This window comes from Rhineura floridana, chromosome 4 (genome assembly GCF_030035675.1).
Source record: "Rhineura floridana isolate rRhiFlo1 chromosome 4, rRhiFlo1.hap2, whole genome shotgun sequence".
NCBI lineage: Eukaryota > Metazoa > Chordata > Lepidosauria > Squamata > Rhineuridae > Rhineura > Rhineura floridana.
Genome location: NC_084483.1, coordinates 37,442,729 through 37,458,568, shown reverse-complemented (window position 1 = coordinate 37,458,568; position 15,840 = coordinate 37,442,729). Strand labels below are relative to the sequence as shown.

Genomic DNA, 15,840 nt, shown 5'->3' with positions numbered 1-15,840 from the left:
ACATGGAGGGGTGTCTTTGCTACATCAATGACATTTTGAACAGAGAAGCCAAAGAGCAATCTCCTAAACAGCTGTGTGGAGCTTTGACATCTAAATTTCAAAAAGCAGCATGCCATGAAAAAGAAACACCATCTGGTTATGGTCATTGAGATCAACATGGGCCGGAAACGAGTAGAAGTTGAACTTCCTCCATCAGTTAAAAACAAAAGCCTAAAGTAGCTGCAGTATGTATTTCCAGGGGGAAAACTTGTTCAAGGAAGTGTATAGAAGAGTAATAAGTAAGACAAGTAGTTTAAAATCAAAGAACCCACCCACATCTAACAAAAAAAAAAATCTGAACGTGATCCACAGGATTTTTTTTATTTAATTCACAACAGAACAGAGAAGTAGAAACATCTGGGGTGACTTTGGAGGGGATATATGGTGCAAAACTCCCCCTTGGCAAAACCAAAAAACAGAACCCAATTTACCTTCACCTTCATTCTTCTGCGGCTGTTGGCAGTCGTTACGATCTTTTCCGTTTTGTAGGTAATGGGACTCTCTTCTTTCCTTCAGACATTGCACTATGCAGAACAGCACAGGAAGACAGGAAAGTATTCCTGTGTTGCTTGGGTAACCAGGCACTTTTCTTGATATAAAACTAAGCGCAAGGGCATCTAACTCAGTATGCAAAGTTTAACAACAGCAACATAAACTCAGCGTGTAGTTTTGTGCTTACTACTATACAGATCTCAAAGGGGCCTATCCCAAGGCACAGCACCAGTCTCTGATAGGCCTAGACCACCTTTTCAAGTAGCTGATGACAAGTAGCAATTGTCACTTGTAGAGCTGGTGACTGGCAAAGTTTAACTACTTACTGGTCTTCCCTCCTTTTTCCATTTACCCACTTGCTCTTATAGGTCCCTGTTCCAAGCTTTTAAATCCATGATTTGCAGTGTGAGTTGCCCAGCCCTTCAGTTTTCAGCCTGAAGGACAGCACATGTGCCTCTGTCCTCCTCATTCTTCTGTTAAAGTAGGTGTGGGGAACCTTTTTTTCAGCCCCAGGGCCACATACTCTTCTACGCAACCTTTCAGAGGCTGCACGCCTGTGGTTGGCCGGGGTCAGAAGCAGAAGTGTATAGAGCATCAGGTGTTAATTTACTCACACCATCCTTTCTATCCATTCCTGAGCAATTAGGATCATTCGGTTTTTTTCCCTGTTTATACTGTACCAGAATGTTTCAAACATGAGAACTTTATTGTTTATGCATTGTTCTAATTAGCAACTTGTGCAAATCGTTGTACGTGATCTGACTTTCCACATCATTTGGTATGTAAGTACACAGATGGTTCTTTGTAGTTCATGCTTGTTTAACCTTTACCTTTTGTGTCTGGTTTATTAATGAGTTTGTTCATTTATGTATTTTAGCCCCTGATGAAGGCAGGAGTTTTTCCAGCCAAAACACGTTGGGCATACCTTTTAAAAATATTTTTACAATAAATCTCCCAATTTGATTCACCCACATTTGCCTCTTGACATCCTGGTCCCCCCCCCCTTTTTCCTGCGATTTTTTTCACTTAACCAGGTATTCTGCATTCCATGGCTACAGAACATGCTCATTCCTCATTGGGCTGTTTTTGAGGTTCTCTTCCTCCTCTCCCACGTAAGATTTTTCTCTCTCTTTTTTGTACTTCTGTAACCTCAAGCTAGCTGTCACCTCTCTTTTGTGTGTGGATAGTGCCATTTTGGCCACATAAGCAATGTCAGTGAAAACCTCAATGTTGCAAATAGAAGAATTAATGATAGGGGCCTTTTAAGGTAGGATTCCCAGGAGTGAGTGCAGGCATGTGACTCTGCAGAAGATTGTGTTCTCAACTCATTTTTTGTTGAGATCACTGGGACTTACTCCAGAGCCAACTTTATATAGAATTGCAGCCCTGAGCTGCTTTCTTAACTGGGGAGAACAAAATGTAGATAGAACAGTGATCTACTATTTATTTTAGTACGTAGTTGGAACTGCTGGAACATCTTTTTCATTTTTGTGGATTTTACTTAACCTCAGTGTAAAGTCATTTTTCTAAGTGCCTGTTAATGGAAAAAGAGTTACACAGAGGTCTTTCAGAACTGCACAGTCGTAATGAAGGCAGATCTTACACCAATGCTTAAGCCTGCTCAGATAGAGAAATATTAATCCACTGAGTAGCCCTCATTCCCTCGGCAACTCATGAAGTGTTGCTTTAAAGGCGCTCCTAAAGGATAATCCCCTTGATACACTTGCATACGTATGTCACTTTTGGATAAAAAAATTGGTTGGCTTTATTACAAACATGGCAGAAGAATAATCTGCACAATTTTCCATGTTTTGTGCCAGGCTTACTTAGGAGTACATGAGTCAACTTTCAGGCTACATACTAAAAAATCTATGTGAGGTTTGCAGGAAATAATCATTTCAGAGAACAATAAATAACAGTGATTAATAAATACTCTTGGGGAAGAAACGTACATATCTTACATTCACCGAAGCTCCCTTCAGTTATTCACCCTCACATGTTTAACAGTTGCATAGATGGGAGAGCAGGGCTGCAGTTATTAGCCCCGTGCCCACTGTAGCATTGCTGTCCTCCCTGCTGCCTTCTCTACTTGAGTAAGCTCCCCCAGTGATTTAGAGCCATGTACGATCAGGGTTTTAAATTGTGGAGGAAGCCAGTGTGTGTAGAGCAGACTCCTGTTTTCAGTCCTTCCACCTAATACGTGGACAGTTGCCCCCCATCATACACACACATTATTAATGGTTAACTGTGTGAGGGTGGACACATATTGGGGGGCTGAAAGCTTCTTTAAATTAAAATACAGTTCAAAAGTTGGGAAGCATCTAATTGTATTAACTAAGCCTATCAGTGGCCATTTCTAAGATGGATGCTTTCCCAGAATACATTCCAGTTTCTCAGCTATTAATCTCCACTTCTGTAATCTGCCATAAGTGTTCCTGGAAGCCATAGAACGATCTCTGTGACATATGTGTCTCCACTTCAAAGGAAACTGTGATTAAAGAGATATTAAATCTCGTGTATGGACACAGCCTTGGATCCAGCAGTGTGAACAGAAGGAACGTCTGCTCATGTAAGGGCAAAGGGTCTCTGCTTTCTGCCAAATCTCCCCTGCAGCCCTCAAAGCTGTATCAAAACGGTGTGTTCCAGAGGGGTTCCCAAAGGGTTCAAGAGGAACTTTTCAGCATGGGGGAGCACAGGAGGCGGAAGCAGGACAGAGCTCTTCAGATGCTTCCTAGGTTCCAAGTCAGGCTCCAGCATCCTGTAAGCGTTTCTGACAACTTAAGCTGGAAACCTCTGGCTTTAGAATCTGCTCTACCAAGTCAGGAGGTCACAAAGTCCATTAATATTAAATATAATATAAATAAGTGCTACTTGGATCCACATTCCTACAACCATGGAGAAGGCGAAAGTGGGGAGCAGTATGCAGATCTTTCTGATAAGTGAGGACTTGAGGGAAATCTTTCATGTGAAGCTGAGCTTTTAGAGCAGACACTGCCTGCTCTAAAAGCTCAGTGTACAGGAGAGCACCAACAGCTTCCCCGTTTCTCTGCAGAGGAACATTTCCTTCTGTCGTGCTGAGCTTTGGAATGAGAGCATTCTCATTCCAAGGAAGTGTGTGGTGTGCTTCTGTCTGCTGTGCTGAGCTTTGTAGGAAGAACAGAAAACTGGCCCCAGGGTGGTTGTGGTGGGGGGAGAGAATTGGTGTGTGGCAAGCACAAGTGGCTACTGAACCAAGCCAAAATCCTATGCCCCACTTTCTTTTTATCTCAAGTACCTGGGCTGAGAAACACCTCTCCCAGAGATCTTGGGGAGCCCCTGCTGCTTGTAGTAGATATTACTAGTTAGCTAATTACCCTGTGTGACTGAGATTCAGAACTGGATTGAACAGATGTTCGCTGTGACACCATAGTTTGCCCCTACATTTTGTTTTTCTATAGGAAAAGGCATCCAGATAGCTGACCGCCACTCTTATGCTAGCCATGCTTATCTCAACTTCTTTATGCTTTGTGAGGGCCTCTGCTGCATAATGTTCTTTGACTTGTTCTTAGACACATGCATAGCCCAGTGCCATTTTAAGAAAGTATCCCTTGTAGCTCCATCTGAGGCTTTGTATAACCCACAGCTGTGACTAAAAGTGCAATGATGCTTTGCAGGGAATTACTTGCAAGCCAAGTAGGATTAGTGTGGTACTAAGTTTGCAAGAATGGGCCTGTTTGTAAGCCTACATTTGTGTGCTGTGGGGACAGGAAGTATATTGGAGCTTTCCAAGGTTGCCAAGCTGCTTGTTCTCTTCTGGTGTAGAGAAAATATGTAGAATGTTGGCCCAGCATAGTTGCCAGCCTCATTTGTAGGAAAATGTAGGGAAACTAGTTTGCAAAGGGGGAGGGGAAGAGAGATTGTGTTCCTGTTGCTAAAAGAACTGGTCTGCTGCTTCCTCACATTTGGGTGTGCATTCCGTTGAAATTAACAAAGCACAGAGGAATGGCATCCACATTTGGATATGGATGCAATTCCTCTACACTATATTCCTTTCAGCTGGATGCACATCTTCATGCAATGTTGGCCTGGTTACTTTGGCAGCCGGAAAAGGGTATCCTCTGCCCCAAGCAGGGCAGATCAGAGAAACAGAGAATGGACATCCCCCCCAAATTGTAAGCAACATGAACTTTATCACACCTCAAAATGTGCAGACTTTTGCAGCAAATATGGACCCTCGATAAAATTCAGCCCAACAACTCTAAAAGATGCTATTTACAACAAAGATAAAATGGCCCCAGTGACACTGTCAGCTTTATATAAAAATGTTCTAAGGGGAATGAAGTATTAAGTAATTATTTCCATTATGAAAACTCATGGATGGTGTGTTTATTAAATGTAAATGATATATTTGTTTTACTGTATATTTCTAGGTTTGATGCATAAACGTGTTGTATGTCATCATACAGGCATGCTACTTCTGGCTTGTTTGTGACACAGCTGTCATCCTTTCCCTCTTGGCAGCTAACTGGTGGACTAACAATTGTGAATAGTGGGCATGGCTCTGAGGAATATGGTAGCATTAACAGATCCCATGATCATATTAATGCAACCTGACTATCAACTGTAGCAAGGAGATCTATTCTATTTCCTTTGCTTGAAGATGTCAGGAAAGGAAAATAAAATTCTGGTGACCTTGACAAAATACCTGGTCAGTGTGAGAAGAAGCCTTTTTTTGTTAATTGTTCATAGTTGCAAGGTGCACTCATCTCTAAAAGTGCTCAGTAAATGGAAATGGCCTGCATTCAAGTCGATCCCGACTTATGGGTGACCCTATGAATAGGGTTTTCATAGTAAGCGGTATTCTGAGGTGGTTTACCATTGCCTTCCTCTGAGGCTGAGAGGCAGTGACTGGCCCAAGGTCACCCAGTGGCTATGTGGGGATTCGAACCCTGGTCTCCCAGGTCATAGTTCAACACTCTAACCACTACACCACACTGGCTCTCAAAAGTGCTTGGTAGGGGCTAAATATTGTCATTAAAAATGTGTGTAGTCTCATTTTAATTAATATTCCTTATGTGCTGATAGGATAGTATGCTGGATCCATCTTCAAAGCCTGCTCATCCTCCCTCTCCAGTCAGGTATCTGGATCAGCCACGCTATCATACTGGATAGTGTGGCTGATGAGAATTAAATGGTGCTCATGTTGGAGAAAGAAGTCTGTTTCTTTCTGTGATCTCTTGTAAGTGTGGAGAGCTGTGATGTGCACAGAGCTCCCCTGTCCACAAGGCATTCCAGCTTATTTCACTGGAAAAGATTGCTCTGTTTACACAAAGGAGCTCATGTATATATTTATTTATTCAAAATATTTATATCCCACTCTTCAACATGCAAGATGATCCCAGAGCGAGTTGCCAGTAAAATATATAACCAACAATAAAACACAGGTACACATTAGCAAATTCTAAAAATATGAAATAGCAGCAAAATAAATAAACTACATAGCAGCAGGCATAGAGGCCAGTAAATCACCCAGAGGCCTGGGTAAATAAATAAGTTTTGATTGACACCAAAAACTTATTAGAGTAGGCACTCCTTGAATTTGTGAGGGAAGAGCATTCCAAAGTTGCAGTACCTGTACCAAGAATGCCCTTTCCCATGTCACTGAATATCTAATTTGAGGATAAGGAACCACCAGACATACAGAGTATCACTCTCTGTGAAAGAGAATAGGAGAGCCTGCTCTCATTAGAGGTCCATGTGTGCACTGCAGCACATTTGAGGGTCTGGGCTGGAATTTGAGTGCAGATCCGATCACTATAACCTGCATAGACCATGCAGTAGGCTCATTCGGCTTTAGAGTGCCCATGTGGGGCATCATGGGAAGAAAGGAAGATACCAGGGACTGCTTCATTGTGTAAAATAATACAAATAACAAAAAACTATGACAAAATAAAAAAAACCCAGCAGTATCAGGTCATATTAAAAGGTGAGCAAAATGGCAGTCTCTTTCTAAAGGACAACAGAGAATGGCAAATGGTCAGAGGGAGGGCATTCCAGAAGGAAGATGTTACAGCTTAGAATCCAGTTTCTTATTGCTACCTGCTTGGGTGTGACACCTTTGCCCAGGTGACTGTTCTGTGTCCCATCTCACCTTGTGAACTCCAGCAACTGCCAGAGGACCCTGAAGTGTGCTTTTGTCCAGTCTGACTGCTTGAATTGCCAGAGATGCTGGTTTCAAGCATTATGGCACCCAGCCACCCTCTCCTAATATCATTCCTATTCATGGTCTTTTCCATCTCTTGTTTCCTCTGGACTTGCCACTCCCTTGTTCCGTCAGTCCCCTTCCTTTAAGCTGAAGTGCAGGAAATTGAAATCTTCTGCCTCGCCTTCACGCAGACTTGTGGAGTAGTTTTGGCCCAGGGTGCACTTTTGTTGTGTAATTTACACATAAGTAGACCTACTGGGATGTAGGACATTGTCACACATTTTAATCTGTACAATGTCCCCAAATTTCAGCCGTTTACCACTTACTGTTTTCCTTCTGGAAACAAAACACTACTGGGGGCCAAAAAAATGCCCCAGCAGAAAGCCCTGGAGGCATACTTTCTGCCTTTTATTGTCTACTCAGGGCTGGCTCTAAAGGGTGGCAAGGTTGGGCCCTGGCCAAGGGCCCTGTGGCCCAAAGGGGCCTGTGAAGAGCCCTTCTTTAGGGTGGGGGAGTAGTGCTCCCCTTCTGCGATCCGCAGCAGAATTGCCGCAGATAGCATCGCCCGCACATTCCCTCGCTCCGCCCACCTTTCCTGTGTTTTGTGGCTGTGCGCACAGCGCTGCCCTTAACCAAGATAGCGGCCGAGGTTTCCCTAAGAGGCTGAAGCGTCTGCTGCCATCTTGGTTGATGGCAGCCCTGTGTGTGCATAGCACACATGTGTGCCATCAACCAAAATGGCGGTGGAGGCTTCAGCCCCTTAGGGAAACCTCGGCCGCCATCTGGGTTAAGGGCAGCGCTGCGCGCACAGCCACAAAACACAGGATAAAGATAGGCAGAGCGAGAGAATGGGTGGGCAGTGCAATCCACAGCAGCCGGGACCTGGAGCAGGCTGGAACCCAAGGGCTTTGCATGCCTGGAGCCGGCCCTGTGTGTACTTTACACATGAGTAGACCAACAGGGTTGTCCTAGGCCATTGTCACAAACTCACCTGTACAACATCCCCAAATTTCAGCCAGTTACCACTTTCCATTTTACTTCTGGAAACAAATAAAAACCACTGGGTTCTAAAAATACTCCAGAAATTGTGGTGTTTACTCAATATGCATGGAGAAGGGGTCAACATATACTGCTCAGAAATATGCTACCACCTGTGAATAAGTGCTTTTTGGCTTAAGGTGCTTTGATAGTGTCAAGGACATGTTTGACTGGGGGACAAAGTGACTCCATCCTTCTACTAGAAATCTCATTGGGGTCCAAATATACTCCACAGTCCGCTGTTGTGATTTTTTGGGGGGGAGGGGGGCTGGTTCTCCATAAGGGCAAGCCATGCCTCTATACCACCTTTCCACCTTCCTCTGTTGTAAGCCCTTTGGAGTAGGGACTTGCCATACCTGTTCATTGTAAAGTACCGTGTACATAAATGGTGCATTATCACCACCACCACCACCAGCAGCAGCAGCAGCAGCAGCAGTAATATATTAATGAATACTAACAATTTTGTTATTATTGCCAATGTAAATTACATTGGTAAGCGTATTCTTTGGGCCGGAATACCAATGCAGGTAAAACCAAGCCTGCTGAAGTAGGGTTTAAAAGGAGGAGAAAAGAAGCAGAAGGAAAAGATGGTGCAGACAAAACAGGGAGAAGCCCCCAGAGGCCTCTGTGAGGTGGGTGAAACGGCTTCAGACCCCTCTGAGGCTCTCCTGATAATATTCAAGGGATAGGCAGCTAGTGTGATATAGTGGCTGGACTAGGGCTGGGGAGATCCAGGTTCAAATCCATGTTATGTTATGTTATGTTATGGTTGTTTTCTAGGCCACCTTTTGGCCAAAAAGGCCCCCGAGGCAGCTTACATACAAATAGAAAAACACAAACACAAAATACAAATTAAAAACAACACAATTTACAAAAATTCAAGCCAACAAACTCCTAGCATTTCTAAAAAGCAACAACAGCTAAAAGCCAACAGCACTCATTTTCCTGGTAAAGGACAGTCCCCAGAAAAATGTCACTAAGAGAAGGGGTGAGGGGCAAGGCAGGTGGAAAAGCATGCCCCTTGATGGTCCCAGCACAGTCTCATCCCTGCAGCAGCACGTCTCAGCCTGCAGCTCCTCCTGATAAGGCCCAGGCAGAGGGGTGGGGCAAGGCAGGTGGAAAAGCTTGTCCCTTGAGGGTCCCAGCACAGTCTCACCCCTGCAGTAAATCCATGAAGCTCACAGGGTGACTTTGGGCCATTCACTGTCTCTCTGGTTAACATACTTCGTAGGGTTGTTGTGAGGACAAATTGGCAGGGGTTGCAACCATATTTTCAGCTTTGAATTCCTTGAAGGGAAGGGAAGATATAGATGTAATGAATAAATAAATAAATATGGAAAGATGCAAATACCTGCCCTAAGAGACTGCAATTCTCAGCCACTGGGAACAGTTACTGTTTTAACTGTTTTATGTATGTGGCTGTTTTATATATGTCTTTATTATACTGTAAATCGCTTTGGGATGGCTCATGGAAAGTGATTCATAAATGAAATAAACAATAATAACAACATGGGTAGAGAAAAGAAAGTTGGCCTAACTGTTTTTTCTTTAAAAAAAGGCTGCTAATTGCAGCACTATGGTAACACATGCATGCGTACATATGGAAGTTTGTCCTTTACAATACCATTACAAGGACCGCCTCCAGTATCATCAACTAAGCTGCCTCACAAGATCAGCCACACAGGACCTCCTCTCGGTCCCACCAGTCAAAACAGCTAGGCTGGTGCGGACCAGGGAGAGGGCGTTCTCGGTGGTGGCCCCCACTCTCTGGAACTCTCTCCCTTATGATCTCCGACATGCCTCCTCCCTGACGGGTTTCCGTAGAGCTTTAAAGACCTGGCTCTTCAGGCAGGCCTATAATTTCGGGATGGATTAGATTGCTGTATTAATCAGATGTTTTGATATCAGTTGTATTGTATATTGTAATTTGTATTTTATGTATTGTATATTGTATATTGTATTTTAATTGTTGTTGTAAGTCGCCTAGAGTGTCCGTATAGTCGGACAGATAGGCGACTAACAAATAAAATTTATTATTATTATTATTTAACATACATTCCCTGCTAATGATGAGAGAGCCGAGTCTGATCAGAATACAAATCTATATGCCCAGACTCTTTCATTTCTTCTGTAACCATTAATATCCCAAAACCTGAATTCTCAGTTACAACATACTGAATGCCATATAGGAAAAAAAAAGGTATGACAACCTTTTAATTTGGGGAATGTTATCTACTGAAGTGAACAAAAGCCACCCGCACATGCATTTTTAAAGGCATGGGTTTATTTGAGTTCTTATGTAAAACACTGTGGGTGGAAACAGTTATATAAAGAAAACGACTGTAGCAAAATGCTCTGGTATCGTATACTTGAAGTTGGGAACGGCTTAGTAGTTGCTAAGAGCATCTTGGAATGAGAATCTAAAATTCACATCGGAAAGAATAAAAACATTTTATTGGTCTTAGAAAACAAAGGAACTGCAATGTTGTTGTCTTTTTAAATTAACTGTCAGTAGATTCTGTATACTACGCTCTCAGAACAAAGGTCAGTAAGAAACCATAGAAATGCACAAATAGTTCCAAGGGTGATATGGGTGAGCTTATTCAATAGCAGCCCCCATGCCGCATGCTAATCTGCTTCTGAAACAGAGCAGCTTGTGATGTGTCAGGTGGTAGGCTGCTATTGAAAGGGGGAAAGTTCAACAAATCCTACCGGGTGAGCTGAAGTAGCCTTTGGATCTGGTCTGGGTCATTTGTTGCTGGCGAACCATAGTATGGCCATCAGGAACATGCTGTATTGTATGCTTGGGGGGAACCTCATGAGTGCTGATGTTTTCCAGCAGTTTCTGGTTCATAAGTAAATGTAGTTTGCCATGATGTCTGCCCCCAAAACAGAATTGGGAAGAACTTCAAGCTATAGTTTTTGACCCTGGTTTGGAAGCAAACTATGGCCAGCAGCAACCATAGTTACTTTGCCCAGCTTGAAGATCACCCTCAACCAAGACATGCAGAACAGCTACTTGTTCTAACATGCAGATGGCTTGTTTGCTATAGGAGGATTAGTTGTCCTTTTAAGCTGAAGGGCCTGCCAATTCTCATGTGGCAAACAAGTTCTGAATAACTATTCATAGTCTCCGTGCAGGATGTTGGGTGATTTTAACTAACCACAGGACTATGTTTTCTTCCAATAGCATTTTGGTTAAAAAGGGAATCAACATGTACAAGGGGAGGGTGCAAGAGTCCTCAGCGTATCTCTGAAGTTCAAACCATGGTTCAGCCATAATATCTCAGCTGGACCATGGACAGTTCAGATGTTGTTGGAGCTGTTTGATGAGTGCAACAAACATTCACACAGGGTGGGAGGTTGGGGTCTGATATTGCAGAAGGCATTCACAGAAAATTATAGTGCGAAAGGGTCTTAAAGAAAATCTGAAATCAGACTGCTTATGTGAGTAGACCCATCAGGGGTTGTAGTTTTCGGAAGACTGAGCATCTGAAAAGCTTGTTAAGCATTTTTTTTGGTCAGTAATATTTACAGCCCCTGTATCTGAATTCCTTGCAGTGCCTGAAACAGTACGTGGAGCTTTTGATCAAGGAAGGGTTAGAAACAGCCATTAGCTGCCCTGATGCTGCCTGTCCAAAGCAAGGTCATCTTCAAGAAAATGAAGTACGTTTCCTGATACAAAGTTGTCTTACATAAAAGTCTTGCTTAGTTATTACTGCAGGGGTATGTGTGTGTGTGAGTGAGAGATAGAGATGTAACTTTTGCTCCAACCTCATTGTCTGTCTTTGCCTAACATCCCTTTTGGTTATAGCTGTCGTTAATCTGCTGCTCATGTGTCCCTCTCTCTTTTTTCCTTTTCTATTTTTTGTATACAACAGATTGAGTGTGTGGTTGCATCAGAAATCTTGCAGAGGTACAAGAAGCTACAGTTTGAAAAAGGTATAGTATGCAACAGCAGTCATTACTCCAAAATTCCCATCTAGACCTAAACTGTGTGAGGAAAACTTTATTCCATATTTTCAGCTTTGTCCCATTTGATGGATATTCTAATACATGTTTCCATGTGTTTATATACTATTCATACAGTTGTAGATGTGAATGGATAGGTGTTTACATGTTGAGGATAATTTCCTCCCCCTCTCTTTCATGTTCCATCCCTGTAAAGGTCCGTTGATGTGATTTGTTCAGGAGCCTTTGTGTAAAAAATATAAGAATGGTCACAGAATGTTCTCCTGCCCGCATCTGCCCCTTGTGTTCAGTGTGGGAAACAAGAGCTTTAATCGAGCTCAAAGTTAGGCATGCTTAAACAAGTTGAAATTGCTGGATACAATTGCCTCAAACTTGGTGTTGGATTGTAGCTACATGCTAGCCCTTTTTAGACTGTTCTGATGACTGAGTTGTCCTGATCACATGGAGAACAGCTGCTCAAGCATAAGTTCTTATTTTCAGACATTCACACTCAACATGTGATTATTGGGGGGGGCAGAGATGTAGGCAGAGCACCCCACTCTTATCTTCCATGCCTTGGCCTGTATGTAGATCACTTTAAACAAAATGCTGAGGCATTATGACTAGGAATGTATCCTTGCATGAGCTTATTTCTAGATATATGTATTGATGCGAAGCAGAATGTGATTTTTTATCCTGAACCCTCCGAGGCAGATAGAATTCCCACAAGACCACAATATGTGTGTTATGGCCCAATCCAGCCGCAGACGGTCAAAATGGGATGTAACAACACAAACTTATATGTGAGTACTCAGCAAATCCCATTGAATTCAGTGGGACTTTCTTCTAGGCAAGTGTGTTTAGGATTGCCGCTTGAGCTAGTTCTGGCTAACCTTTTTCAATTGATTTCATGGTACAGGTACAGTATATAGTCTGAGAATACTCCTGGATCCACCAATGTCACTGGGAGGGTTGAGTATTCTGGACAGGGATAGCTTGGTCACAGTGACCCATGCGCTGGCAGCCTCTAGAGTGGACCACTGCAATGCACTCTGTGTGGGGTTACCCAGAAACTGCAGCTGGTGCAGAATGCAGCAGCATGGTTGCTGACTGCAGCATCATACTGTGCACATGTAGCACCCCTTTTGAAGAAATCATACTGGCTGCCTCTTTACTGAGCCATGTTATTTTTAGTTTATAAAGCCTTAAACAACTCGGGTTACACTGAGGCCGGCAGAGAACGCCCTTCTGATGATGCCACAGCCTTGGGAAATACATCTCCGAACCACCAGGAACAGGCCTTTACCTTATCATGTGTAACAGTCTTGCCACAGAAATATTATATGCACCTTATGTGTTGGATTTACAACAGAAGTTAAAACATATCTATTCACCTAAGAGTTCCTTGATTTTTTTATATTGATTATACATATTACCACCTATAGTAGATGTTTTATTTATTTAAAATATTTCTATCCCGCCCTTCCACCCCACAATAGGACACTCATGGCGGCTCACAATGCAATCATACACAGTAAATAAAAACACAATAAAACATTAAAATACATAAAAAACAGTTAACAATTCAAGGGGAGTGATATTAAAAGGACACTAAAGAGGTAAAACCCAAAAGGGGAAAAATAAAATCAGTTTCAAGCTATACCTTCAGTCGCTCTCAAAGGCTGTCTGGAACAAAATGGTTTTCAAAACTCTCTGAAACATCATCAGGGAGGGAGCAGAGCGGGCTTATTGGGATAGGATATTCCAAAGTCTGGGGCCCATGGCTGAGAAGGCCCTCATAGTATATGTGACTACATATATTATTTAATAATGTTCTTTTGATTTTTCTTATGTTATATTTTATGGTTATATACTACTTTGGATGTTGTATGTATAAAGCGACATAAAAATGTGTTTAAATAAATAAAATTAACTTGCTGTTCCCCTCATACATTCCATAATGGTCTAGATCACTTAGAATATGCTTTTGAATATAATCAGGAATTGGGCATTCCTCTGTTTGTCTCATGACTCAAGGTCAATTCTGCATTTTCACTTTTGCATGAGTCAGGCCATTGTTGTCACTAGCTCTGTTTGTTTACATTGACTAGTAGCTGCTCTCCAGGGTATTGGACCAGGGGTCTTTTTCAGCCATATCTGGAGATGCTGGGGATTGGAACTGGAACATTCTGCATGCAAAATATGTGCTCCAACACTGAGCCTGTGGCTTTTCCCAATTGTATTTTGTTTCAATGCAGAAGTGCTTTTGGATCCTTGTCGGACTTGGTGTCCATCTTCATCCTGCCAAGCAGTTTGTCAGCTTCAGGAATCAGGCCCTCAGAATCCCCAGCTGGTACAATGCAAAGCTTGTGACATAGAATTTTGCTCGGCATGCAAATCCAATTGGCATCCAGGACAAGGCTGTCAAGAAAATATACCAGTCAACTTCCTTCCAGGGGAGACAAGGTACAGGGCTATACGTTATCAAGAGATGTTGGTATGATTCTTAAGACATTAATAGCAACTCCTTCACTCAGAACAAAAAAAAAGACTGACTTTCATTGTCATTGCCTCAGGTGTCTCACTAGTCAACAGGTACTTAAAACCATTGCTTCCTCCCATGACAGACTCAAGCAAAAAAAAGCCAACTCTTGTGCAGATAGATTGTCCTACTAATGAAATCAAGAATTTCCCAAGATTCTGGAAGTTATAAGATGTTACCTTGTCAATGAGGTTACTTTTAGCAGTGTGGCTTTTTCCCATGCTGTTTGGTATTAATGGACGTCCATCTTGCCATGAAAGGATTCCATGCCATGGTTTTGTCTCATATCTGTGTTTACTCAGTTTCCAGAAAGGTCAGCAATGGTTTGGGAAGGCAACCCAGTGTGGATTCTCCACACATCTCTATGGAATTCTAATGCTGTTGAGCAGCATGGAAAAAAGCCACACAATAGCACACCACAAGAAGTATTTTTGGAAGGAGCCTAGAATAAGCTGCACAACTCAACTTTTTTATTATTATTAAATGTATTTATATGTTACATTTATATCCCACCTTCCCTCCCGAAGGAGTCCAAGGTTCACACAATACAGATCCTAGATTGGTGGGCAAGCTTGTTGCTAGTTGATCTGAACTTTTTGAGGGTTGTAGCTTGTGTTAAGGGTGAATGACAAAGATGAAGGATGTGTAGCCTCAGTGGAAACAAAAATCTGCCATTGGACAAGTTTGGATTTATGGTTGTGTCAAAAATACATACATACCTAGGAATAGCTTCAGTATGAAAGTGTCAGAGTGTTTAAAAATTGCTGCTTTTAAAAATCAAAATTTTCAAAATGTCTGTTCCAGCTCTGTTTATAAAATGGAAGAAGATGATGCACCAATCAAACGCTGCCCAAAATGCAAAGTTTATATTGAGCGGGACGAAGGCTGTGCCCAAATGATGTGTAAGAACTGTAAACATGCCTTTTGCTGGTACTGTTTGGAATCACTTGATGTAAGTATATAGTTTAAGACTGGAAGATGATATTCATGGAGGTTATCCCCTTACTAAATTCCTGTTAATTAAATGAAACATTTCGAATGTATTTTGATGGAATGTTCAAAAATTGTCCAGATGAACATTCAAAAGTTACAAGTCCTAGATATTAGGTTGCCTCCATAGACCCAAGACAGACTTTTGCACTCCTACAACTGTACTGCAGTGAACAATTAATATGATGGCATTGCATGAGATAGTGTTATTACAAAATGTTACATTTAGAGTTTATACATAATTTTGGCATTATTGTCATAGAAAAAAAATCAGAATTTTGGATAATTAATAGAGGAAATGAAATATTCTAAAGAGCCTGGTATAATTTGCTAGCCACACTGGAACAGAATCTGTTGCTCCTTCATTCAGCCCACATTACTTTTTCCAGCTAGAAGATAACTATTTGTCAGAAAAGGTGTAGGCAGTAGTGGCAGCCTGGAAGAGGCTTTTTAAAACCTGGCCTTTCTCTGTATTTTGGCTCATTTGGCATGGAAGTGGGTTTTAGTATGGAGTTATTTTGGCAATATCTGAGTTTAGGCTTGGCCTGGCTATGCTTGGAAGCTGCTGTGGAGGGCAAATGTGGCTTTGTTTTAGAGAGACATT

The 15,840-nt window shown here is 42.2% G+C and overlaps 1 protein-coding gene across 3 annotated transcripts in view; it reads left to right on the top strand.

Annotated features, from left to right (window-relative positions):
* The window catches only part of RNF144A (ring finger protein 144A), an 84,832-nt gene that overhangs the window by 56,681 nt on the left and 12,311 nt on the right, over positions 1–15,840 (top strand). For all 3 annotated transcript variants that reach the window (XR_009762149.1, XM_061622833.1, XM_061622834.1), the window contains exons 3-6: positions 11,315–11,419; positions 11,635–11,695; positions 13,963–14,170; positions 15,051–15,198. Coding sequence is in view for 2 of the 3 variants with exons in the window: in XM_061622833.1 (XP_061478817.1) it covers positions 11,315–11,419; positions 11,635–11,695; positions 13,963–14,170; positions 15,051–15,198 (522 nt within the window). In the remaining variant the exon portion in view is untranslated. The remainder of the gene's footprint in view (positions 1–11,314; positions 11,420–11,634; positions 11,696–13,962; positions 14,171–15,050; positions 15,199–15,840) is intronic.